Raw genomic sequence first — 24389 nt, 5'->3', positions numbered from 1 at the left:
AAAACCCGAGTTGTTACATGTCAAGTGGTATTTGGTGGTATAGTTTACCGGAGAACGCCCAAGCCAAAGAGGTTGTGGGCCTAGTTGGCTAGTTAAGACAACATATTGGCCGGAATAGGGTCACGGAGCTCTCCGATATTAAAGAGTGCGGTGACCTAATACACAATTAAGTTGCAATTACCAAAAAAATTAAAATAATAATAAAAATAATAATAATAATGGGTATAAATATATAACAAGTAATCCTCAAAATGAGCCCTCAAACCAACCCTGTCGTTCGTCCACAGTCGTCGTCGTCTCCGTGTCGCAAAATTAATTGATCATCGTCTTGAACTGGTAAATCTACGTTGGCTCTATCTCTATCTTTATCTTATCAGTCAGCCTCGCATTAATATTATTATTATTATTGTTAATTTGATCTCATATGCATCCATCAAATCAATCTTCTAGGGTTTTGTTCTTTTTCCTAATTTATTATCTCTTAACTTTAACTTAGGGTTTCACATTATTAAATCACTAATCCTCCTTCTCTTACGCATTACTTGTACTCAATTGATGTTCATTTTAACATGTTTTTATGATATTCAATGTTGTTATGTTAATCTTAATTAATAACTATCATTATTATTATTCAGAACTGTAAAGATGCTTCAAATTAGGCTTAGCAACAAGGCTGCACCCTCGGAAAGTGGTGGTGCTGCTGGTGGTGGTATTGGTATTGGTATTGGTGGAGCAAAGCTGCCATCAGGGGAGACCGTTACAGTTGCCTGTCCCGACCACCTCGTTCTCGCGGAGCTTCCTGTGGCTAAAAGCCTTGGTTCCACCAACGGTGTTACTCTGGTCAAGACGGTGGGTCGTAGGTCCCGCCGACCGCTTGGTGAACGCGTTCATTTCTGTGTTCAGTGTGATTTTCCTGTAGCGGTTTATGGACGTTTGGTATGTAATTTAACTTCTTGTATTGTTATAGGTTATTGTAGTTGGTGATTGTTCATGGTTTTGCAACTTGATGGTTCGGTTTGGACGATTTTAAACAAAAAAATAGTTTTGTATTAAATGCTTAGTGATGATAAGGATTGTTTATGAATATAATGTATGTTTATAACTTTATATTCCTAAAAGAATCATAAATAATAAATGTTAACCAACCGATTCCATTTTCTGAACTATCAAACCGTTAAAGACAGAACCATGAACCTTATAGTGTATATGTATATATATATATGGCAAGTAGCATCTAATGCGACATTTACTATTGCTTTAAATTAAAATTTGTAAATACATTTGTTTTAACATTTTTCACATAGGCGTTTTTTGCGTATGTGGCATCTGATGTGGTGGCTGGCATGCAGCAACCAGTGCCACGTCAGCAACATACGGGTTGCAAGTTGAGGTTGACTGCTGGAGTATGTAATAGATTATAAGTTGGTTTGGATTTCACTCCTAATTTTAAATTGGTTGCTAAAAATTAAAAAAAAAAGATGTAAAGGTTGGTTTATATATTGTTTGGTTTGCTTTACTTGTATAACTATATTTAACCCACAATTATCAATAAAAAGGTTAAATAATTGAAAGTGTTTGGTATTTCTACCTGTAACAAAAGATTATCTGTTTTGACTTCTATTATATGATCAGGGCAGTGTGTTGTATTTTTATATGATTAAGTTCATAATAATACAGTCTTATGTAGAATATTAATTATTGGTTATCTTGATTTTCACAAAAAACTCTGGTTATTGCAGATGCCTTGTGAGCATGTGTTTTGTCTGGATTGTGCTAGGAGTGACTCTTTATGCTATTTGTAAGACTAAAATTACTGTCTTTAAACAACTTGATTCACAGTTAAAATAATAATTGACCCCACCCGTGTTTTATTATATTTACACAGGTGTGATGAACGTATTCAGAAGATCCAGACGATTAAAATGATGGAAGGAATCTTCATTTGTGCAGCTCCACATTGTTTAAAATCGTTTGTGAAAAAAACTAATTTTGAGGCCCATGTGCACACGGTTCATGCAGATCTTGTAACTTCAAATCCTCAAAAAGATGCAAACGAGTCTGAAGTCGCAAGCACTAAGAAACCGACAACTTCTGAGTCAACGGTTCAAGCCCCGACTCCAAAACCAGCCCAAGATGGTGATCGGTCCCAACCCCAACCCCCGGTTAGACCACTCATACAGCCACCAGTTAACCCCAATCCCAACCCGCCTCATGGTTTTGATGGGTCAAACCCGTTGCATGTTCAGCAACCGAGTTTTGAATACCCAGTGACTGCACTTCAGCCGCCAGGTTTTGTAGTACCGGTGAACCCGAGTGTGATGGGTCCTGGTTCGTTTGGTCAACCGGTTTACATTGGTCAACAGGCTCCTGAAGCGGGTGTAGAACAAGGGTCTTTGTTGGGTTATCCTCAGCGTTGGAATGTTGGACCGAATGGTCAACCGTTTGACACGTCTATGGTTATGAATCAAGGTGGTTTCTTTCAAGGAGGTCTACCATCGCAGGTGGCTAACCCGGCACAACCACCGCCTCAGCCTATGCCATTTGCTGGTTTTCATGGTGGTGATCCAAGTCATGTTGGAATGGGGTATGGATGGCAGCAAGACAAGCGTGACAGTTTTGGAAATGGTCAAGATTAATGTTGTTGATATTCCGTTTTCGACTTTTTGTGACGGTTTTGTAACTTGTTAGTTTTGATATGATTCTCATCGGTCTTGGATTTGCATGTTGTGGTCACTTCAAATGGGTAGATGTTGTCATGAGTAGTTTTTGCAGCCAGTCCTTTTGGTTATATTTTATTTTTGGAAAATCAAAACATGGCTTTTTTCATGTTTCAAGAGCATTCTCATCCATGATGGTTACGATACAAATATGTTAGAATTGAGTAAGGGATTTAATTGTTAAGGATCTTTTAGGGATGTTCACGGTCTGGTTTGACCGGCTTTGATGAGAAAGTTGGGCCCGGCTCTTAACTACAGCTTTAGAAAAAGAAATGACAAACTAAAGTGGATGGTCTGTTGGGTCTTTTGTGTTGATTTACACGGCTGGTTTCATGGTCCAAACCTTAAACTGAACCGTAAATTGTTTTCTGTTAAAATCGAACCATATGTATTTCAAACAGGTCAAATTGGCAGACTTTCTGTAACTTGAGCGGTTTTGCTGGTTTTTACGGCTTTTGACTGACTGGTGGCAAATACCAGCCAACTTAACTGCCTGTTAGTCGAGTGGGTGAATCACTGAATCGGATGAGTCTTCAACTGGATTTTAGGAAATTAGAACTTAGAAGTGATTGAACTGATTTCTGATTTTGTCAATGATATACGTATATGCATAAATACTCTTAATTGCTTCCAGACATTTTTGAGTATTGGTAGATAATATAAACCACTACCTTCTGTACAATTGTGGAAGAAACACAGGCATTTCATCCATCATATGGTATATATATAAGCTGCTCACTTTTAGCATAAAATTTCGGCAAATTACCAAACAAACTGCAATAAAAGAATCTACAATCTGTGTCATTCAACGTTAGATGACTGCAGTGAACGAATCAGCATATCATTAAAGATGGGTATTTCATCAAAAAAGGGAATTTTTGAGTATTGGTAGATAATATAAACCACTACTTTCTGTACAATTGTGGAAGAAACACAGGCATTTCATCCATCATATGGTATATATATAAGCTGCTCACTTTTAGCATAAAATTTCGGCAAATTACCAAACAAACTGCAGTAAAAGAATCTACAATCTGTGTCATTCAACGTTAGATGACTGCAGTGAACGAATCAGCATATCATTAAAGATGGGTATTTCATCAAAAAAGGGAATTTTTGAGTATTGGTAGATAATATAAACCACTACTTTCTGTACAATTGTGGAAGAAACACAGGCATTTCATCCATCATTTGGTATATATATAAACTGCTCACTTTTAGCATAAAATTACCAAACAAACTGCAATAAAAGAATCTACAATCTGTGTCATTCAACGTTAGATGACTGCAGTGAACGAATCAGCATATCATTAAAGATGGGTATTTCATCAAAAAAGGGAATTTGTCTGTCAGACAACCGTGAGACCATGCCAAGACCCATCATACGAGCCAGCAACGATCCTCTACTGAGCCATGCTTAAGATAACCATGAAGCTCCGTTAATCATGCTCTGGTCACACGGTCCTAGCTCATCAACCAGACATGGGTTTCTGTCTTCTTAGGAATCAAGAATACAGAGGTACGAGCCTATAGAACAGATCCTGTTCAAGTAAGGTCGTGCCTCATCTTCTACTTGTGGTCTATATAAAGCACTGCTCTTTTCCACCTTGCACCGATGTGGGATATATAACTAAACCTATTCTAAGCTTGTCCTCTTTCACAAATCTATTTCCATTTTTATATTAACAATTCAAAAACCAAACAGAAAACTATTTACACTGAAATCTCTCTTATTTATATATTATGACAATCCAAAAAAACAAAAAATTGCTGGGTATTATTTGTTTACCTGAAAACGGAACGGGTTGATGGTAAAACTAGTAAATTTTCAAGTCTAGCATTGATTTGCATATCTTTCGTTTTCCTTGTCATAATTTCATTGTGATTTTATGAATGATGTATATGTTTGATTATACTTAATAGATGAAGGCATCATACCATTTTCACTGCTCATAGCTGAAAGTTGGTACATTTGACAGGAAAAGTCAAATCATATGACCATGATGATAAGCCATATAGCTTCTACTACCTGTTGAGAATTTGTGCCGATTTTGTAAGAGAACATTAGAGACTTATGATAACAATGCGGATTTTCTATCCATACGCCATTCAAGCTATTCGGACACCAGACAGGATTTAACCCTGCAGTCTTTTTTTCCTTTTTTTGCAGGCCATACGAACATTTAGTACAATGCGTGTATAATTATACTATTTTTATGGAATCTCATACCAGTAATATGGAATTTCAAGAAAGAATGTCTCACAAAGCTGTCCAAAAAACAAAGAAAGGCTTATTAATAGTATGAAACATCATACTAATCGTATGGTTTTTCAACCACTTTAAATACTGATGCACCGTTGTTGTGACGTTTTCAGATTTTTAGATGGAAGTTGTGTGTTTTTTGAAATGGAGGACACACGGATATATATGCTGCCTAAAACCATACTACTAGTATAACACAGCATACGACTAGTATTGTGTCAAAATAAGCATTCCATGTCTGAAAGTATATTGATAGTATTATAATGCCATACATTCCATGTAGAATAACCATACGACCCGCTATTAGTATGTTTGATGAATTGATTGATAGGTTGTGTGCATCATATGATTAGCATTATGTCATAGAAGTATCTTTGACAAGACCGTAGCCTGGTGTCAGTATTTGCAAAATAGTGTATGAATAGCAACGCCCTAACAAAGTGTATTTGCATCTTTCAAACATTACCCACAAATTTTGCCCAAGATCTTGAGCAACTGATTTAAACACAAGTTGATATAACTTGTTTATGTTCATAATTTTTCTTTGTTGGTTACCATTTACCAACTATACAACTGCAAAATAGGTGTAAAACATTCAATAGTTTCATTTGTAAAACATTCAATATACTTCATGAAAACAACAATCCGAGTCACCAATAACTTCCAATAAAATCAATTAAATGCCAAAAATACCCTTCTTAAGTTGTTATTAAGCTTCTAAACATCCCAAAAGTTCACTTTTGAACTAATATTAAACATACTAGAATTATACAAGCAGATCATAATGATTGCTTCCACTGTACAAAAGCTTCACAGCTTTCTTAGCTTTTCCTTGTTTTGAGTCCTTCCCAAAATCCGCTCCATATTCAGCAATGGGTATGAAACCCGACCCGTAACCACCTCTTGTATTCTGCAAGTACAGAACATGTAACAAATCAGTTACCTCAAAAATCATATCTGACCCATACATGTTTGACCCATTATCTGACCAGCCCGTTTTGCCACCTCTAGTCAAAGAATCTTTATAACGATTAATACCTCATGCTCGGGTATATAAACAACAATTGGTTGGCGACATAATTTGGAGAGTACCTATAGAAGAAAAAATGCATTAGTTAAGAAATAAACCCAAAATTAACTTTGGAGCCTTACTTACAAATGGTCGATTTGGGTTATTATGTTATATCTCCAACAGGCCAAACTAGCAAACAAAAATTTTATTTTAATGAGTTGAAAGCTACCTAGAGTTTTTTGGGGTAATTGTCAAAAAAACAACCTAAAGACTTTCACAAAAATTGCACACACGCATATGCATACAATTATGCACCCCACATATCTACACACACGCGTGTGTGTATATGTACGTATATGTGTACACACGCCATTTCTATGCATTATATAGTGGCACAACAAAGAAAATCAATATGTTTGTGCATAACAGGGAAAATTATAAAAAATGTAGATAGACGCAGGGCTTATTTGTAAACTTTCCTGATTTTGTCAAGCTAGATGTTAAGTTATTCCTGTTCCATTTAAATCAGTGTTGAGAAGATAATTGTTAGTTTTCCTGCATTTATTTCTGTGCTTTGTTGTTGAGCCTTAAATGTTGGAGTCTTTGCATAGTCTTAACCACATACAGTTTTTGAATACGCAGATGCATACTTATGTACACAATGCCACAATTTACTCTTAAAAAAAATAGACTTGTCATTGTTTAAAAATAGAGTTTGTACTTAACAAGTAAGGTCATGTTTCTGCATATTCAATAACTGTATGCAGTTAAGACAAACAAAGAATCAAGCATCTGAGGTATAACAAGAAAGTGCAGAATTTCACTGGCAACTACCTTAACAGAATCAGAAAAGTTTAAAAATAAACACTCGCATGTTTCACCCTTTAAGCCGAAAGTTAGCATTTTAATTTCTTTGTTGAGCCACAATCTAATGCATAGAATAGAAATGGTGTGTGTGTGTGTGTATGAAGATGCTAACCAGTAGTTCGGACTCTCCTCCCCAAAAATCTGGCCTTGCAATGCGTTGACAGTAACTAGAAACATTTATTGAATAACATGTTTATAAAAGATAGTTTTGCACTACAGAATAAATTAATCGTATCATTCGTCATATAAACGTCACATCAGTTTTTTTCTTCATCGTTCAACTCGTTTTATATCATTATTCGTCATTCTCCATTTCATTTATTTAAAAACCAAAAGTAATGAAAAGAAAAAAAAAAGGGGGTTGAGCAAAAAGGAGGAGGACTCGGTGGCATGCGTGAGGGTGCTCAGCCCCATCACGAGCACTGGTGAAGTGAAGGAGAGGGAGGTGATGTTGAGTGAGCTCGTTCTCATCATTTTTGTGTACGCAGGATAGTATTCTTGTCCTTCCCTTAACCACACCCATAGCCTTCATTGAATCATTTAGTTTTAAGATTATCATTGAATAATTTAATTTTTAATCATATGTTAATGCATTAATTATTATCATCCATATAATTAAGAAAATAGATAAAAGTACGTTCAAACTTCTCAATAAAAAGTAAAGATACGTTCAAAGACAGTCAAACCCGTATAATCTGGACATATTGTTTGGTTTCATATATGCTTTAATAATACCTTTTATTTATATTGTTTGGTTTCATATACACTTTAATAATACTTTTGTTTGTGTTTAGCTACTTACTATGCTTTAAAGATAATATAAAAGATTTATAAAACAACTAATCCCCAGATGCTCAAAAATCATTTCAAATTATGTTCTTGATGCATGAAAACTACCAACTTGTTTCTAATAAAAAGTTAGATTACTAGCTATTACTATATCTAACATAAAGATTAGATAGTAAAGTGTTTCAAAATATCTTCCATCTCATAATAGCAACCTTCATTCTTAAGGATGTTAATAGATGTCTAACGATGAGATCGGTATTGTATTCGTGCTTGTATTCAAAAGTACTCGTACCTAAAAGCAGTAAATTTGGGTACCTATACCCGTACCCGACTTTAATAGTACGGGTACGTTAGGTACGACACTCGCTTTGGTACCACTTTCTTCTTTCTTTTTAAAAACATCTCCACTAACCTTAATATCGATACCGATACGGTACTGACAATCAATCCTCTATAATACCAAAATCAAAACCGTAATACCACAACCAAAACATAATACAAAACTAAAAATAAAACAAATCAACTATAATAAAAAAAAAACCAGTTTATGGTGGCTATTAATAGCAATTGATTGGAATAAGAAGAGAAGAGAACTATGGTTTGATTAGAACTTGTTAGTACTTATATTTTGATTATCAATAGTTTGAAAAACAGCCTTGAGGATATCTTAATAAAAACACTGTTAGAGTGATGGGTTTTGAAAATTCCAATAAAAACCCCTACATATTCCTAATGGGTACGGGAAATTTAGGAAAAAATCTCATCCCTGGTCTAGCCAACGACTAGATGTTTTGTTCGATATCTTTAATAATAAAGCCAATGTCTGGCTGACCAGCTTAATTAAAAAAGATGTTAACGAATTGACATATTTAACATATTAAGTTAATCATCTTGACGCACTAACTCGTTTATGACTGGTTGACACATTTCTTACAACCTATTAACTCGATTAACACGCTTGCAACTTGACTATCGCCCACCCACCCGCTTTACATGTTATGATAAAGTTAAAGTGTGTAAGGGTTAAAATTAATATTTGGTATATTGGTTTTAAATAATCATAACTATTACCTTTTAGTCGCTGCCGGTCCCAACTAACGAAAGGCTGGTGACAATCCCACCTTTTAACACGTTTGCTTCCAACGATCCACGATTAAAGGAAGCGTAACTTCGTTAGTCTCCGACCGCCGGAAAATCGTTTTTTTGCTTGGAAACTCCTTTTTCGCTGGAAAACTCAACTTGAACACCACCGTTGACCACCACTACCCGAACACCACTATTTGAACACCACTACCGATGGTTTCCCACCTGAAAAAGGAATTTTCCGATCAAAAACGTTTCTTGGTGACCATCACCTAGAGTTTCGGAGACCTCGATAATTGGGTTTTTTCACTAAAAAATGTTCCTAAAGGCCCGATTTATGGTTTCAAAGAGGTTTTGGACAAAAATGTTGGGTTTTTAGGCCGAAATGTTTTTCCAATTACCGGAGATGACCGAAGTTATGCTTCTGTTAGTCATGAATCGTTGGAGGTAAACATGTTAAAAGAATAGACTAATCATTAGCCATTTCGTTAATTGAAATCCACAACTACCAAAAAGTTAATAGTTTAAAATAGGGAATGCAATGAACCCAAACCCGATGGGAAAACCCGAAACCCGATATAAATGGGACGGGTAATACCCGACCCGTTAGGGTTTGGGAATATTTTTGAAAATTTTTGTGGGTTTGGGATTTCTAATATACCCGATTACCCGATAACATAGACCCATTTACCCTATTATATACCCGATGTACCCGATATAGCTTATTATATTATACATATACTATATTCCAAATATATTATTTGTCGAAACTTGTTTATGTTAATTCCTCGAGATATTTTACCTTTATGGTAATCATCTTTGTAATCGATTAGTTATATTTTGTCAAAATCCTGATAGAAACCCGACGGGTTTTGAGCCGGGTATACCCGATAAGTATTTTATCAAAACCCGATAGGAAACCCGAAACCCGACGGGTAATTACCCGATTAAAACCCAACGGGTTTGAGATGGACTTTTATAACCGGGTATGGATTTGGAAATACCTAAACACGACCCATTAAATTTTCTACACATCTCAATCAACCAATCAATCAAACCAACCCCCGCGACCAAGTAACCAAGCTTGGTTTTCTGTTGCCTGGAAGAACAGCCTAAATCCACACTGCAATCGGAGCCATTTGTCTTCTTCAAGCTTCTGTCTTCTGCATCAGCGCCGGTCAGTTTCCTACGCCGATTAACACCCTTAAATCAAAATCAATTTCATACAAACAAACACAGTTTCCGTTCGTTCGTTTACAGGAACATCGATCGATTGGATTGGAAATTATTAGGATATAAATTAGGGAATCGATGGGGACTCGAACCATGGGATCACGTTGATGACCTCATTAACACTCAACGGAATCAAACCACACACCTTGCCTCTGCTTCTGCTTCTTCATCTTCATCATCCCTGCTCGATTTCACCAAGAAAACCGTCGATGAATTGTGGCAAGATATAAAAAAGGAGGAGGATGATAGTAGTAACAGTGATGATAATACGAAACAACAACTGACACTTGGCGAGATGACCTTGGAGGACTTCTTCCGGTTTACTAACTGAACCGTCCCAACAGAATTTTAAGCAACAACTGGCACAGTGGATGCAGCATCAAATCCAACCATTTCAGCAGCCTGTGTTCATGCCAGATCAGCATATAGTCGGTGACATGGCCTATTCTGAGGCTCAGATGACAGTATCCTCCGATACACAAACAACACCTGGAAGGAAAAGAGCTGCTTCTGGAGGAGATCTGTTGGAGAAGACTATTGAAAGGAGACAGAAAAGAATGATTAAGAATCGCGAGTCTGCTGCAAGATCAAGAGCAAGGAAACAGGTATCGTTTCAAAATAACTCTTCGTTTTCTGCCCGGGTGATCACATGCTATTTGGATGCCAAATTCAGCCAAACACATGCCTAATGATGAAATTTTATTTGAAAAGACAAAATACCCTTGCAGAGTTTAAAAGCATCAATGTTATTTTACAATATCCGTGCATGTTGTTGCCTGAATTTGGTTGTAAACGAAACCAAATGCATAGTTGGGTGGCTTTAATGAAAAAGTATGAATATTAGGGTGGCCTCCATATGTATCATTTCCTAAAATAATAGAGTAATTGTGGTTTGTGAAAGTTTATGAGAGAGTTATATATGGTTGGAATTTGGATAGGCTTATACCGAGGCATTGGAGAACAAAGTGTCACGCTTGGAAGAGGAAAATGAAAGACTTAAGAGAGAGCAGGTATTATTATTATTATTAAAAAAAATGCTGTTTGCTATTCTACGATGTTCTTTTGCCAGACTTATGATAGATATCCTTACATTTTGTATTATAATTCATGTTTTCCTGTGTAGCAGTCTAGCAGAGAGAGTGAGTAGATTTTCATATACTTCATGAGTCATGACAAATAACATACCTTAACTTTTTAAAAATGTCTTTATTCTAAAGAAAATCTTTTTAGGAGGTAATTTAGAATAATATTTATTTTATATCTATAAGGAAAAAATATTTTAGAAGTATACATTATTTTTGATGATTTAATAAAAATCGTACAATTGCATTTAATAATTTTAGGCTTAGCAAGTCCTTTTCCATTTAGTTACATGCCACACGGACACTTTGTGTGTTGTATTATGTCGGAGATGAGCTGGCCAGTCCCTTTAACTATACTTGAATGTCAAAACTAGTCCCTTTTTCTTATTCTCAAGTCCTCATGATATCTTACATAATATGAAATTTTGTATGCAGAATGCGGCAGAGAAACCTCCTGCCTTCCTACCGAGTTGGTCAGCCATGTACGTGGTCAACATGTTTATAGTCATATGGGTTTTAGTGGTCGGGTTTGGGTTTGGTGGATGGGCCAGTATGACCAACTTCGTAAGACAGGTTGATACGTTTGGGTTATTTGCCAAGTGCTACCAATGTAAGCCTGCAGTGCCGCCGCCTCAACACCACTGAGTTGACTCGAAGTCAAATGTGATGGTCATAGCAGCATTAGCTAGATATTTTCCCTACAAGTGATGTGTGTTGGCTTGCTTATTTCTTGATTTTTGGTTTACATTTTCTTTTGATATTTTTATTTGTGCTATTCTTTAGTAGGTTAAAAAAATAGTGTGTTGAATTGTGATGATACTTCGGCTAGAAAAGCTTAGGCTCAAATATGCTAGAGTGCTTTATATTCCATCTTGTTGGATAGCTATCAATTGAATATATATAATATATATTAAGGTGCTTGTTGCTAGCAATGTCATTATTACTCCCATGTTCTCATGGATATATTTTCTTATTTAGTCAATATGCATCAAAGGCATCTTAATCAATCAACAAATAATGTATATATTATATAACTTAGTATATATCATTACATGATTTAGATATACGTTTTCTACAAGAAAATCAAGTATGAACCCAAGAATTTAGAGGTGATATATTTTTATATTAACAAAGAAAGTCGTAATGAATTTATGAAAAAGTAATGTAAGTTCGCATATTTCTTTTAGTTACCTTGAAAATCTTGATAAAGACTTTGGTTATGACCTATGAATGATTCATAGTTATATCCTCTTGGAGAATTAGGTATGACAAGTGATCCCAAACCAAACGGGTAAATCTAAGACGAACACAATCATGGTATGGTATAAGAGGATACCTGACTTGATTACATGAAACAACGTAAGTATCTGTTATGTAACTATTTCCTTTTATATTTTATCTGTACTAGATAACTCAACTCTATTAAGCCGGATATACAGACGAGTATACAAATAGATACGAGTAATATTCGTGTGAAAGAGTCCTATCGCCATCCTAGGCTAGGGGGTTATTAAATGCAATATGGGTCATCCATCTTAAAGTTGAAGGGAAAGTCAGATGTTGACCTTGTGGAGCCAGTCTGCTCACATGGGTGCACGTTCTTTGTCACGTGCCATGCTTTTACTATCAACAATCAATCTTCTTCAATAATTTCACAATAATAAATAAATTAATAGACGAACCAATCCTATTTGTCACACTATGAGTTTGCGACCCAAACAAATGATTGATCTTTGGGCCAAATTTGGATTGGCACGGCCCATCTGTGGCCAATAACCAAATGATTGTTGTTTCAATGACAATGTGTATGTAAGCACAAATCTTTAAATGGTTAATGGTACATAAAGTGTACAAGAAGTTAAGATGATCTTGATGTCATCCATGATTGACACTTTCAACTTTTGACAATTGACAAAACCATGTATTAAGTTATGCAATTGTATGAATTTGATAAAATCTACTAAAAGGATAACTATGAATACGTAGGATAACTTTTAACTTTTAAGTTTATGGTAGTTTGTTATTCATGTAGGTTGTTATGTAAATGCTATTTGTATTATATATATTGAATTGTTACGTCCTCAAAATTGAGGTGATTTTTACGAAATATTATACGGTATTAGTTTTCTATCACCTTCTTTCACCATCACCTATGCTTCTGCCCCTCTTGCCATCTTATTACATATGTTAACCATCAATCTATCGGCTTCCAACAATCTATAATGGGGAATCAATCTTGGCTATGCCGATGACACCATTGAACAACCTACATGGGCCATTGTTAAATGATTTGCAAACAAGTAAATATAAAAGGGAAGATATGGTACCTATCTAGTGGTTTACTTGAATGTTAGCAAACTCACCTTGCAATCACTCCTTGATCTTCAACCGAGAGTTTGCCACCATTAAAATATTCTCTCTAAGCTAATTTAGACGTTTTAAAATCGTCGACTGGTAACGAATCCACCCTTACACCTTACAACCACCATAAGAAAAGGTGACAAGATTAGAACGTGAGTTAGCATAATGGCCCTCTTTCTAGCAAACACACATTAATGCATGCATATATACATACACACACATACCTACATACCTACCTATCTACACAGGCCTGGCCCAAGGGGAGGCAATAGAACCAGACCCACTCTCTCGAGAGGCCCATAATGGTTAGAAAAATTAAATGTAAATTTTATATATAATTTTGTTTTCCACGAAAGCCTACAAAATAACTCTTTGGTTGAAGGGAAAGTATTCTAGACTATGGAAACAAAGGTTATGGATTCAATTCCGAGAGTTAGTGTTCTTTTTTTCATAGAAAAAAACTTTTACTTTATATGCCATTTTAGTAACATTTTATTATTATTTGTTTGTTTTGGACTTTTGAAAGACAAACTTATTGGTAAAACTGTAAAATTATCTATTACATAATTGAGGACGCGATTTAGGGGCCTTTTTTTTACTCGTCTCAGGCCCCAAAATTTTAAGGGGTTCTCGGAGACGGCACTGTACCTACATACATACATGCATGCATACATACACATACACATATGTGGATACATGAAATACAAGGCAAAGCTCAAGCAAGATATGAATATTTAGTTCTTTATATCATGTATGTGGATATAAAAGCAAACTATGGAGTCGGATATGTTACTTGTCAGGTTCAAGCCAGTGACAAAAGGGTTCAACTGTTTCACAAATCTTCATTTTATTACATGTTCGCTCAAATTTTATTTATGTGTATGTTCACTTAAAAAATTATACTCTCTAGTAAATATTTAAAATCTAGTGAGTTCCCGTAAACCTGTTCGGGTGAACGTAAGTCCGCCCCAGATTATATGTAAACTACGCGTACGAAAACTAAAAAAAACAAGTAGTTGTTGTTTACATATATGTGATAATAGCTAAAAAAAATACTAGTCGCATATGTATATTACGCAATTAACACTTGTTATCGAATTATTACATATATGTAGGTAGTCAACCTACATATGTTTTTTTTTTCAATTTTTTATATTTAACTAACATATAATACATACGAAAAAAAATTGATTGTTTGATAAGAGTTCTCATTGTTCTTACCGTTTGTTTGTGTCGTGTTCAATTAAATTATGGAATTAATTCATGTCAATTTAAACACACCAATTTACAAACACTACAAGTTCTACCTAATGGATTATACACTCACGAGTAGGGCTTGCAAAGCAGGTCTTATTGTGTTAAACAAATTAGAGACGGCGCGCTTAACACATGCATCAAACATGAATACGACTCGTTTAGCTGAATTATATCTAATGTCTATAACACATATTTAAGTTTCATGTACCAATAAGAATAAATAATGAAGCCTAATAGTTTCAGTTATTTAAAAATATCATATAGCGTACTTTTTTTATTAACTGGTTTAATCATGTAGTCAGCTCACAAATTAATTCCACTTGGTTAATTTGTTTTCTTAAGTTAAACTTCACAAATTCCGTCAACTACTTAATAATAACTTCTCTAATTGACAAATTCCTACATGTTTGTTCCTGTAGTTCCAAAGAAAAACATGTTTCTTCCACTCCTAAGTATAAATATATTTTAAAAAATTGAATGAATATATCACCACAGCACATCAGTCTCCTACATACCATTCTCCCATCGCCTATGATCAAAGTTTCGTCCCTGAAAAGGGTGGTGCATCGGCGGCTCCATGCCGGACTCCGTATCTTCTCCGCCCTCTCGGTAGGAGCTATCTTCTTCACCTACATCTTCACTACACATACATTAACATCCAATCTTTCAAACCATCCTCTTGTTTTAAACAACCAAACCCTCATCATACAACAACATCATGTAAAGTTAACCTCGTACAGAATCCTAAAACCTGCACATGCTCAACAAACTCATGTGTTGCAAGATGATCACAATCCTTTGGTTCCATCCATCAATCATTTTATAGAATTCGATATTTTAAAGTCAACCGCTTTTACTCAAACATTCAAGAAACGGGCGAATGAATTCTTTAAAGCCGGATGCAAAGTTCGGTTCTTTATGATATGGATGTCAACCTCCATGAGGGTGTTCGGAGATAGAGAATTTATTGCAGTAGATTCTCTATTCAAGTCGAATCCAAACAGTTGTTTGATGATATTATCAAACACTATGGATTCTGGTCAAGGGTTTCAGATCTTGAAACCCTTGATCAACCGCGGGTGTCATGTTCAAGCCATGACACCCGACTTGGACTTTTTGTTCAAGAACACCCCAGCTCAATCTTGGCTGGATAATATCAAGAAGGGGACGAGAGATCCCGGTAAAATCCCATTAGCACAAAACCTCTCGAATTTGATCAGGCTTGCAATTCTTTACAAGTACGGTGGTGTTTACATCGATACGGATTTTGTCATTTTGAAAGATTTTAGTAGCTTGCGCAACTCGATTGGCGCGCAAAGTGCTAAACGATCGGGTAACTGGACTAGGTTGAACAATGCAGTATTGGTCTTTGACAAGAATCATTTGTTATTATACAAATTCATGGAGGAATTTGCATCAACTTTCGATGGTAACAAATGGGGTTACAATGGACCATATCTTGTGTCCCGGGTGGTGGAACGAGAGGCTACAAACCTCAAGATGAATTTTACGGTTTTGCCACCACGTGCGTTTTATCCTGTGGATTGGACACGTGTAGGAGGCTTTTTTACCACTCCGGTTAATAAGGTTCACCGGAGATGGGTTGAAGCCAAAGTGTATCAGCTAAAGAAGTTGGCTTACGGTGTCCATCTATGGAACAAGCAAAGTAGCAAATTAAGGATCGAGGAAGGAAGCATCATGGGCAGATTGATTCATGATTATTGTGTCATATGCAACGTAAAATAACTTCCTGGTTTGTCCAAAGTCTTTACAACTTAATTAGTCATGATGATCAAAGGCCACAAGTTTAATTAAATTATAACTTTGTTTCAGAACCAATAATACAATTACATGTGTGCATCGAATGTTTTGTACAATCTTGATACGGTCTCATGTAAAATAGTTATCGTTGACTTTAGAAGAATAGTTTGTTTTCAGTGCAATGCTTGAAAATAAACAATACAAGGATTATGACATCTAAACCTCTCATATAATTAAGTAATTTGTTGTAAGCAAGTCTAATAAGCCACGTCTTCAAGCAAAAATTCAATAAAAGTTTTAATAACTAGCTTATCATTACTTGTATTTCAAGTAATGAAATGAGAGTTGCAAACATTTGTGTGGATTTTCAACCTTCTAATAGATTTAATGTTAATCCTTTGGAATATAAATATTTAATGGTAGCTCGCTCTCTTTTTTTGGACCATAATACAAATTCTCCTATATTAAGTATTGCAACTTATTATGTTATTTGTTACTGAATAATAGCTGCAATTAATCTATTGTTTAATTTGGTGGACGTTCTGAGTTGCTAACATCCCTCTTTTGTCAATGAATTAATAAGATAAACTATTTCACCTTTGTTACCCGATCGAGTGTCAACAAAACTTAAGGAGTGAAGAAACACTAATCGAACCCCGGGCAGATTACGGATAACCTGGGGGTTAAATAAATGTTTCCCACGAGGGGTTAGACCCGGCAAAGATGGTTCTTCTGATAACCTGCAAAACAGACACCGTGAGCTCGTCACTGAGAAGGGGGGGGGTTCCTCCTTGTGACCACCCTCTGGCGTGAGAATCAGACTAGATTGCTCTTGAATATAAATGTATATTAAGAGATTGCTAGAGCAGATATCAGGTATAATATGTAATACGAGATAGTATATGATGATAAGATGAGATGATCATACCATTTGGGGTATTTATAGCCGAAGGTAGGTTTCCAAGAAGGTGTAGCCGGCTGAATAGTATTCCTGTTCTACCAACTGTGGCCTACGCACGTGCCATGCTGGTAGTTGGTGGGTAGGCAGCGGCTGACAGTGACCAGGCCTGCTGTGTACTATTCCTTTTCCACCAACTGCCGGCTATGCACGTGGTATGACAGGAGTTGGTGAGTAGGCAGCGGCTAATAGTGACATACAGTACAAGAGCATGCTGCTCGCCATACTGTTGTCAATGAGCTGTCGTATCTTTGGTCAGATCTTTTGCCCATACCTCGTCAGGTACAGTACAAAAGATCTTCCCGTATCGTACGGACTGGCTTATTTGGGCGGGAGTATTCCCCCTCCCGCCTTTGTGCGGGATTGTTCCTGGCTTTGCTCATTCCTTCAGGTGACAACTGAATTATTTGAGAGCTAAGTGTCTTGTGCGTGTAGCCTTGCTGCGCGGGTGGCCTTCCCTGATGGCTTGTATCCGCAACTGCGGGAACAGGCAGAGTACTTCACCATTGGGAGGCATTTCCTGAGGGAACAGCTTGCGTACTGCGCGTAAGGACGTCACGTCTCTGAGCATGGTGGGTCCTGCGGATCCAGTTGGTTTCTGCGCAGACGTCTCTCTTCAAGGTGAGTCTTGCGGGTCCAACTGGGCTCTGCTGGGACCTACCTCTTCAAGTCCCCCCAGTCCAATGTTCTTCTCATGAATGTTTAATAAAGTGAGGTGAACTTTTGGACTTAAGCAAAGGGTTTTGAAAAAGGTTTAGTTTTAAGGTTTTCCATGGGAATTCTTCCCGCGGAAGTCCTTGTCACTTGCAGAAATTCCCGACTTTCCTGCTTGATCTTTGGGTATGATGCGGGTAGGTCTGTAACCTCCTCGCAAGTCAGGAGCGTTGAGTCCCACTTGTGTGGATTCTCCATGAGGTTTTGGTAGTTTTGAACATAGTGATCAATTATGTTAAAACCACCAATTCCATCCTGGAGCTTCAAACAATGTAGTTCTCGACGTTCCCGCTATGCGGGGATGTTATTCCCGTTTCCGCAAGCATTGCCCAGAAGATCCTTCTTGGTTTCAATTCCCTGCGGAGCGCTAGGTATGTGAAGGGTTTTGCCTTAACACTGTACCCGCGCTCGTCTTACGGTTACTTTACTTCCAAGGTATTTCTGGCGTCAATTCCCTGCGGGTGCTAAGTATGTGAAGGGTTTTGCCTTAACACTGTACCCGCACCCGTCTTATAGTTACTTGGTTGCCGAGGTATTCTTGGCTTCAATTCCCTGCAGGTGCTAAGTATGTGAAGGGTTTTGCCTTAACACTGTACCCGCACCTGTCTTACAGTTACTTGGTTGCCAAGGTAAGGGGTATTTTCCCGCTTAATTTTGAATCTTTTTGAATTTTTTGAAATTCGAAGAGTTGGTGAAAGGATAAGAACAGTCCAAACTACTGAAACGTCGTGCGACGGTTTCTTCTGACTGTGTCAGGACGTGCAGGAAGTTATGGTGACGTGACAGTACCTGGTCATTCCAGACGCTTTTTCAGGCGCGTGGGCGCGATTTTTCGGGCGCGTGGCCGCGAAATTAATGGCACGCGTCCTTTCAACAGCTGTTGCCAGCTTGCTTTTTGCCACGTGTCATAGTTTCATTGCACCTTCGATTTCTCTCTCTTCCGTATTAAATTCATCGCATTAATTGCGATTAGTATATAAAGGGGGAGAGGGTTCTTTGTAATCCACACTTTCACTTCTCTTCATCTTCAAAACGATTTCCGGCGAATACTCACCTTTTCAGTCGAGCATTCTCTTGAAATCGTTTTCTTCTTTCGTATCTGCAAGATGTCGTCTCACGATCTTGAGGCTACAGTCCAGGAGGCTGGGGTGTACGCCGATGACAAGAGTACTGCTGGCGAGTGCCAGTGTGCTCTGCCTGTCGATCTATATCAGTACATCGTCAGGAAGTTCATGCTCGAGGGTGTTCGGAGATAGAGAATTTATTGCAGTAGAATCTCTATTTAAGTCGAATCCAAACAGTTGTTTGATGATATTATCAAACACTATGGATTCTGGTCAAGGGTTTCAGATCTTGAAACCCTTGATCAACCGCGGGTGTCATGTTCAAGCCATGACACCCGACTTGGACTTTTTGTTCAAGAACACCCCAGCTCAATCTTGGCTGGATAATATCAAGAAGGGGACGAGAGATCCCGGTAAAATCCCATTAGCACAAAACCTCTCGAATTTGATCAGGCTTGCAATTCTTTACAAGTATGGTGGTGTTTACATCGATACGGATTTTGTCATTTTGAAAGATTTTAGTAGCTTGCGCAACTCGATTGGCGCGCAAAGTGCTAAACGATCGGGTAACTGGACTAGGTTGAACAATGCAGTATTGGTCTTTGACAAGAATCATTTGTTATTATACAAATTCATGGAGGAATTTGCATCAACTTTCGATGGTAACAAATGGGGTTACAATGGACCATATCTTGTGTCCCGGGTGGTGGAACGAGAGGCTACAAACCTCAAGATGAATTTTACGGTTTTGCCACCACGTGCGTTTTATCCTGTGGATTGGACACGTGTAGGAGGCTTTTTTACCACTCCGGTTAATAAGGTTCACCGGAGATGGGTTGAAGCCAAAGTGTATCAGCTAAAGAAGTTGGCTTACGGTGTCCATCTATGGAACAAGCAAAGTAGCAAATTAAGGATCGAGGAAGGAAGCATCATGGGCAGATTGATTCATGATTATTGTGTCATATGCAACGTAAAATAACTTCCTGGTTTGTCCAAAGTCTTTACAACTTAATTAGTCATGATGATCAAAGGCCACAAGTTTAATTAAATTATAACTTTGTTTCAGAACCAATAATACAATTACATGTGTGCATCGAATGTTTTGTACAATCTTGATACGGTCTCATGTAAAATAGTTATCGTTGACTTTAGAAGAATAGTTTGTTTTCAGTGCAATGCTTGAAAATAAACAATACAAGGATTATGACATCTAAACCTCTCATATAATTAAGTAATTTGTTGTAAGCAAGTCTAATAAGCCACGTCTTCAAGCAAAAATTCAATAAAAGTTTTAATAACTAGCTTATCATTACTTGTATTTCAAGTAATGAAATGAGAGTTGCAAACATTTGTGTGGATTTTCAACCTTCTAATTAATTTGTTATGTTTAAGCCCTGCGATAATTTAAAATAACATTAACATACAAATTAATAAAGTAATAATGTTGAAAGTTTAAAATTGTATAACTATGATATACCCATTAGAAGTATGTTCAAACATATAACCTCAACAACATATAGTTTTTGAAGTATACTGCATTGTAGTTGTTTGCTGACTATCAATCTTTGGTTTGGAAGGGGGAGGTCGTAGGTATCCACTGTCGAAGCATGAAATGAATCTGACCTGATCCATGACGATATTTCCACGGATTTCGAGATGAACGAACCACGTCTTGATCTTCTTCTCCGGTTGCTTGAGATCTGCAATGGCCTTTTGGGGGTGTGGAGGTGACTGCTAAGAAATCTCAAGGATCTCTTGTTTACAGACACAAAAATATGGTGGTGGCTCTTATTGAGCATGACCCCTTAATAAGGAGGTGGAGACCTCCTTATATAGAGAGCCTCATGGCCACCATCATGGTACCCTAATGGGCCTGGCCCAGTTAGGGTTACCTCCACAAAACCCCCTCAGCCCAATAACATTGTATTAGTCCATATAATAAAATAAGCCAAACATAATAAATTTAGGGTCGTAAAACCGGGTTTAGTACCATACCCCTACAAGCCCCCCAAGTCCAGTGTTGCTCCTAGGCGCGCAAGCGTTTAGGTGGAGCGCTGGACTTTATGAGGTGTGTTAGGACATGAGGCGGTTTTTTCCCTTTTCTTCGGCCTTGTCTTTATTTTCTTTGAGTTTTGGGAGGTTTTCTTCATGATGGTGACATGTTGTGGTCCTTATGATAATGATGGTGTACTAGCATGAATAAGATATAGCACGCATCATAACAATAGTGGCGCGGGGCCTGATAAAAGATAAAGTGCGCGTCTCGATAATAATGTAACATACCTTGCGCGCGAGGCAGCTTACGAGCTATGAGAATAATAAAGCTTGCGCGCGAGGCGACTTACGAGCTATGAGAATAATAAAGCTTGCGCGCGAGGCGACTTACGAGCTATGAGAATAATAAAGCTTGCGCGCGAGGCGACTTACGAGCTATGAGAATAATAAAGCTTGCGCGCGAGGCGTCTTACGAGCTATGAGAATAATAAAGCTTGCGCGCGAGGCGACTTACGAGCTATGAGAATAATAAAGCTTGCGCGCGAGGCGACTTACGAGCTATAAGAATAATAAAGCTTGCGCGCGAGGCGTCTTACGAGCTATAAGAATAATAAAAGCTTGCGCGCGAGGCGTCTTACGAGCTATAAGAATAATAAAGCTTGCGCGCGAGGCGACTTACGAGCTATAAGAATAATAAAGCTTGCGCCCGAGGCGACTTACGAGCTATAAGAATAATAAAGCTTGCGCGCGAGGCGACTTACGAGCTATAAGAATAATAAAGCTTGCGCGCGAGGCGACTTACGAGCTATAAGAATAATAAAGCTTGCGCGCGAGGCGTCTTACGAGCTATAAGAATAATAAAAGCTTGCGCGCGAGGCGACTTACGAGCTATAAGAATAATAAAGCTTGCGCGCGAGGCGACTTACGAGCTATAAGAATAATAAAGCTTGCGCGCGAGGCGTCTTACGAGCTATAATATGATGATAATGACTGGCCCACTAGGGCCTCTTCTGCGCAGGATGACTATCCCGGCTTGTATTCAAAATAATAATGGAGGCACAAACGGCCAGATAGTAATAATAATGTCATAGGCGTTTGTGCAACTCGTAGCCGAACCTGCAAAAACACATCAACTAAAAGTGGATGTATTACAAGGTTCCCATCCTCGGGCAAATTATGAGGTGTGCCCAACCTATGTTGGCGCGTGGCCGTTTGGGATATTATTAGGCTCCCGACCTTTATGTTTGGCGCACGGCCTATGGGTTTGAGGATTCCCAACCTTTAAGTTTGGCGCGTGGCCTATGGGTTTATGAGGATTCCCAACCTTTAAGTTTGGCGCGTGGCCTATGGGTTTATGAGGATTCCCAACCTTTAAGTTTGGCGCGTGTGATATGCGCCACGCGCAGATGTTTCATGCGCAGATGTGATATGCATGAGCATATGCGTGAGCATACGTGATGCGTGAGCATATGCGTGAGCATACGTCATGCGTGAGCATATGCGATATGTGCCACGCGCATAGGTTTTGGCTTTGTGTCTTCATGACATCCTGATTTTAAGCCTCGTCTATATTTTGTGGGTTGACCCGCCCCGCTCGATGTTAAGGCGGGTGCATACCCCCTTCAATAATCCCATGCGCGGCCCCGACCTGAAACCTCAACAACTATGTTTTGACATGTGCTTTGCCTTAGTTGTGCTTAGGTATGTTATGGTCCAACTGCGCAATATGTGGGATGGATGCTATGAGTAATTTGAGCTAAAGCTCATATTATTGGGCTAAGGCCCTGACGTTTCAGAGTTGAAACTCGTCAACGCGTCTGAGCTTGAAGCTCGCGCATGTATGTTTTACTTCGTTTTATTTTTTGTTTGATGTCAATATAATGTTGTCATATTGCTCAAATTAATAAAAGGAAGTGTGAAACATGTATGCAAAAATCAAAATCAGGCTTGCACACGCATGGCGGCGGAGTCGTGACTCGCGGACGTGCATGCATGGCGGCGAAGCTTGATCCTTGGCAGTGCGCATGCAAACCGGCGGAGTGGTGACTCGCGGGCGCGCATGCATTGCGGAGAGTTGCGTGGGCATGCATGTCGGCGAGTCTTTTGCGCAAAACCCACATGGTGGTTTCCACGGGCGCTCACGCATGTCGGCGGAATGGTGACCCGCTGGCGAGCATGCATGGTGGCAGTATTCTGCGCAAAACCCACATGGTGGCGAAAGTCTTCGTAATCTAGACTGTACCTTTAAACCTAAAATCCAGGTCTGTAATCCAGATCTAGATCTGTAAATCAGGTCTAGATAGATCTGAAGCTCGGAGCGAAGAGAATTTAAAACCATCACAGATCCGGAGGCTTGATCATCCGAATCAGGTAGTTTCTTTTCTGGATCTACAAATCCTTTTCAGCTTCATTTTTGCACAGATCTGGAAGCCTCTTTTAGATCTATGGATCTTTTTGAGCTTTAATAGAACAAGTCTTGAAGCCTCTTTCTGTAAACTTCCAGATCTGGGTTTTTCTTGGGAGAGATCTGAGAACCGAGACGAAGATCGAAGGGTAGTTCGTTGCCGTCCCACGGATGGCGCCAATGTCGAAGCATGAAATGAATCTGACCTGATCCATGACGATGTTTCCACGGATTTCGAGATGAACGAACCACGTCTTGATCTTCTTCTCCGGTTGCTTGAGATCTGCGATGGCCTTTTGGTGGTGTGGAGGTGACAGCTAAGAAATCTCAAGGATCTCTTGTTTATAGACACAAAAATATGGTGGTGGCTCTTATTGAGCATGACCCCTTAATAAGGAGGTGGAGACCTCCTTATATAGAGAGCCTCATGGCCACCATCATGGTACCCTAATGGGCCTGGCCCAGTTAGGGTTACCTCCACAAAACCCCCTCAGCCCAATAACATTGTATTAGTCCATATAATAAAATAAGCCAAACATAATAAATTTAGGGTCGTAAAACCATGTTTAGTACCATACCCCTACATCCACAAATGACAAGGTTTAAAAAAAATTCGTAATAAAACAAAATAGTATGTTTGAAAACGTAAAATGGATGAAGTTTAGCTACAAAAATATATAAATAAGTCAAAGAGTGATGCACATATCAAATAAAACCCTTAAAAAATATGATTTCATCTCTGCCTCTATAGTTAACTAAAAAAGCAAGTATTTGTCTACATTTTTTTTACTTTTCAAAATCTATCACATCCGACTCTTTATTTATATTT

At 38.1% G+C, this 24389-nt stretch overlaps 3 protein-coding genes, 1 long non-coding RNA gene, 1 other non-coding gene and 1 pseudogene across 5 annotated transcripts; 4 read left to right on the top strand and 2 right to left on the bottom strand.

Moving 5' to 3' along the window:
• Positions 1-640: 640 nt before the first annotated feature.
• LOC143591747 (E3 ubiquitin-protein ligase HAKAI homolog) lies at positions 641-2744 on the top strand. The gene is made up of 3 exons (XM_077071862.1): positions 641-936; positions 1740-1798; positions 1886-2744. The coding sequence occupies exons 1-3, from the start codon at positions 646-648 to the stop codon at positions 2634-2636; spliced, it is 1101 nt and encodes a 366-aa protein (XP_076927977.1). The 5' UTR covers positions 641-645; the 3' UTR covers positions 2637-2744.
• Positions 2745-4060: 1316 nt separating this feature from the next.
• On the bottom strand, positions 4061-4276 carry LOC143591767 (small nucleolar RNA U3). Its single transcript, XR_013145770.1, has one exon. It is a non-coding gene; the product is annotated as a small nucleolar RNA U3 (small nucleolar RNA).
• Positions 4277-5634: 1358 nt separating this feature from the next.
• Positions 5635-7043, bottom strand: LOC143591746 (uncharacterized). Its single transcript, XR_013145763.1, has 3 exons — positions 6972-7043; positions 6019-6072; positions 5635-5890 (listed from the first exon to the last, which is right to left on the bottom strand). It is a non-coding gene; the product is annotated as an uncharacterized LOC143591746 (long non-coding RNA).
• A 2073-nt stretch (positions 7044-9116) lies between these two features.
• Positions 9117-11691, top strand: LOC143591755 (uncharacterized; annotated as a pseudogene).
• Positions 11692-15195: 3504 nt separating this feature from the next.
• Positions 15196-16510, top strand: LOC143591754 (uncharacterized). Its single transcript, XM_077071866.1, has one exon. It carries the CDS (start codon positions 15196-15198, stop codon positions 16408-16410), a length of 1215 nt encoding a protein of 404 aa, XP_076927981.1. The 3' UTR covers positions 16411-16510.
• On the top strand, positions 16450-20240 carry LOC143591753 (uncharacterized). Its single transcript, XM_077071865.1, has 2 exons — positions 16450-16469; positions 19312-20240. The coding sequence occupies exons 1-2, from the start codon at positions 16450-16452 to the stop codon at positions 20138-20140; spliced, it is 849 nt and encodes a 282-aa protein (XP_076927980.1). The 3' UTR covers positions 20141-20240.
• Positions 20241-24389: the final 4149 nt, after the last annotated feature.

Source organism: Bidens hawaiensis, unplaced genomic scaffold (genome assembly GCF_021521415.1).
Source record: "Bidens hawaiensis isolate Kalapana, Puna unplaced genomic scaffold, B.hawaiensis_p1.1 tig00040035_1, whole genome shotgun sequence".
Classification (NCBI taxonomy): domain Eukaryota; kingdom Viridiplantae; phylum Streptophyta; class Magnoliopsida; order Asterales; family Asteraceae; genus Bidens; species Bidens hawaiensis.
This window is presented reverse-complemented; position numbering and strand designations above follow the sequence as displayed.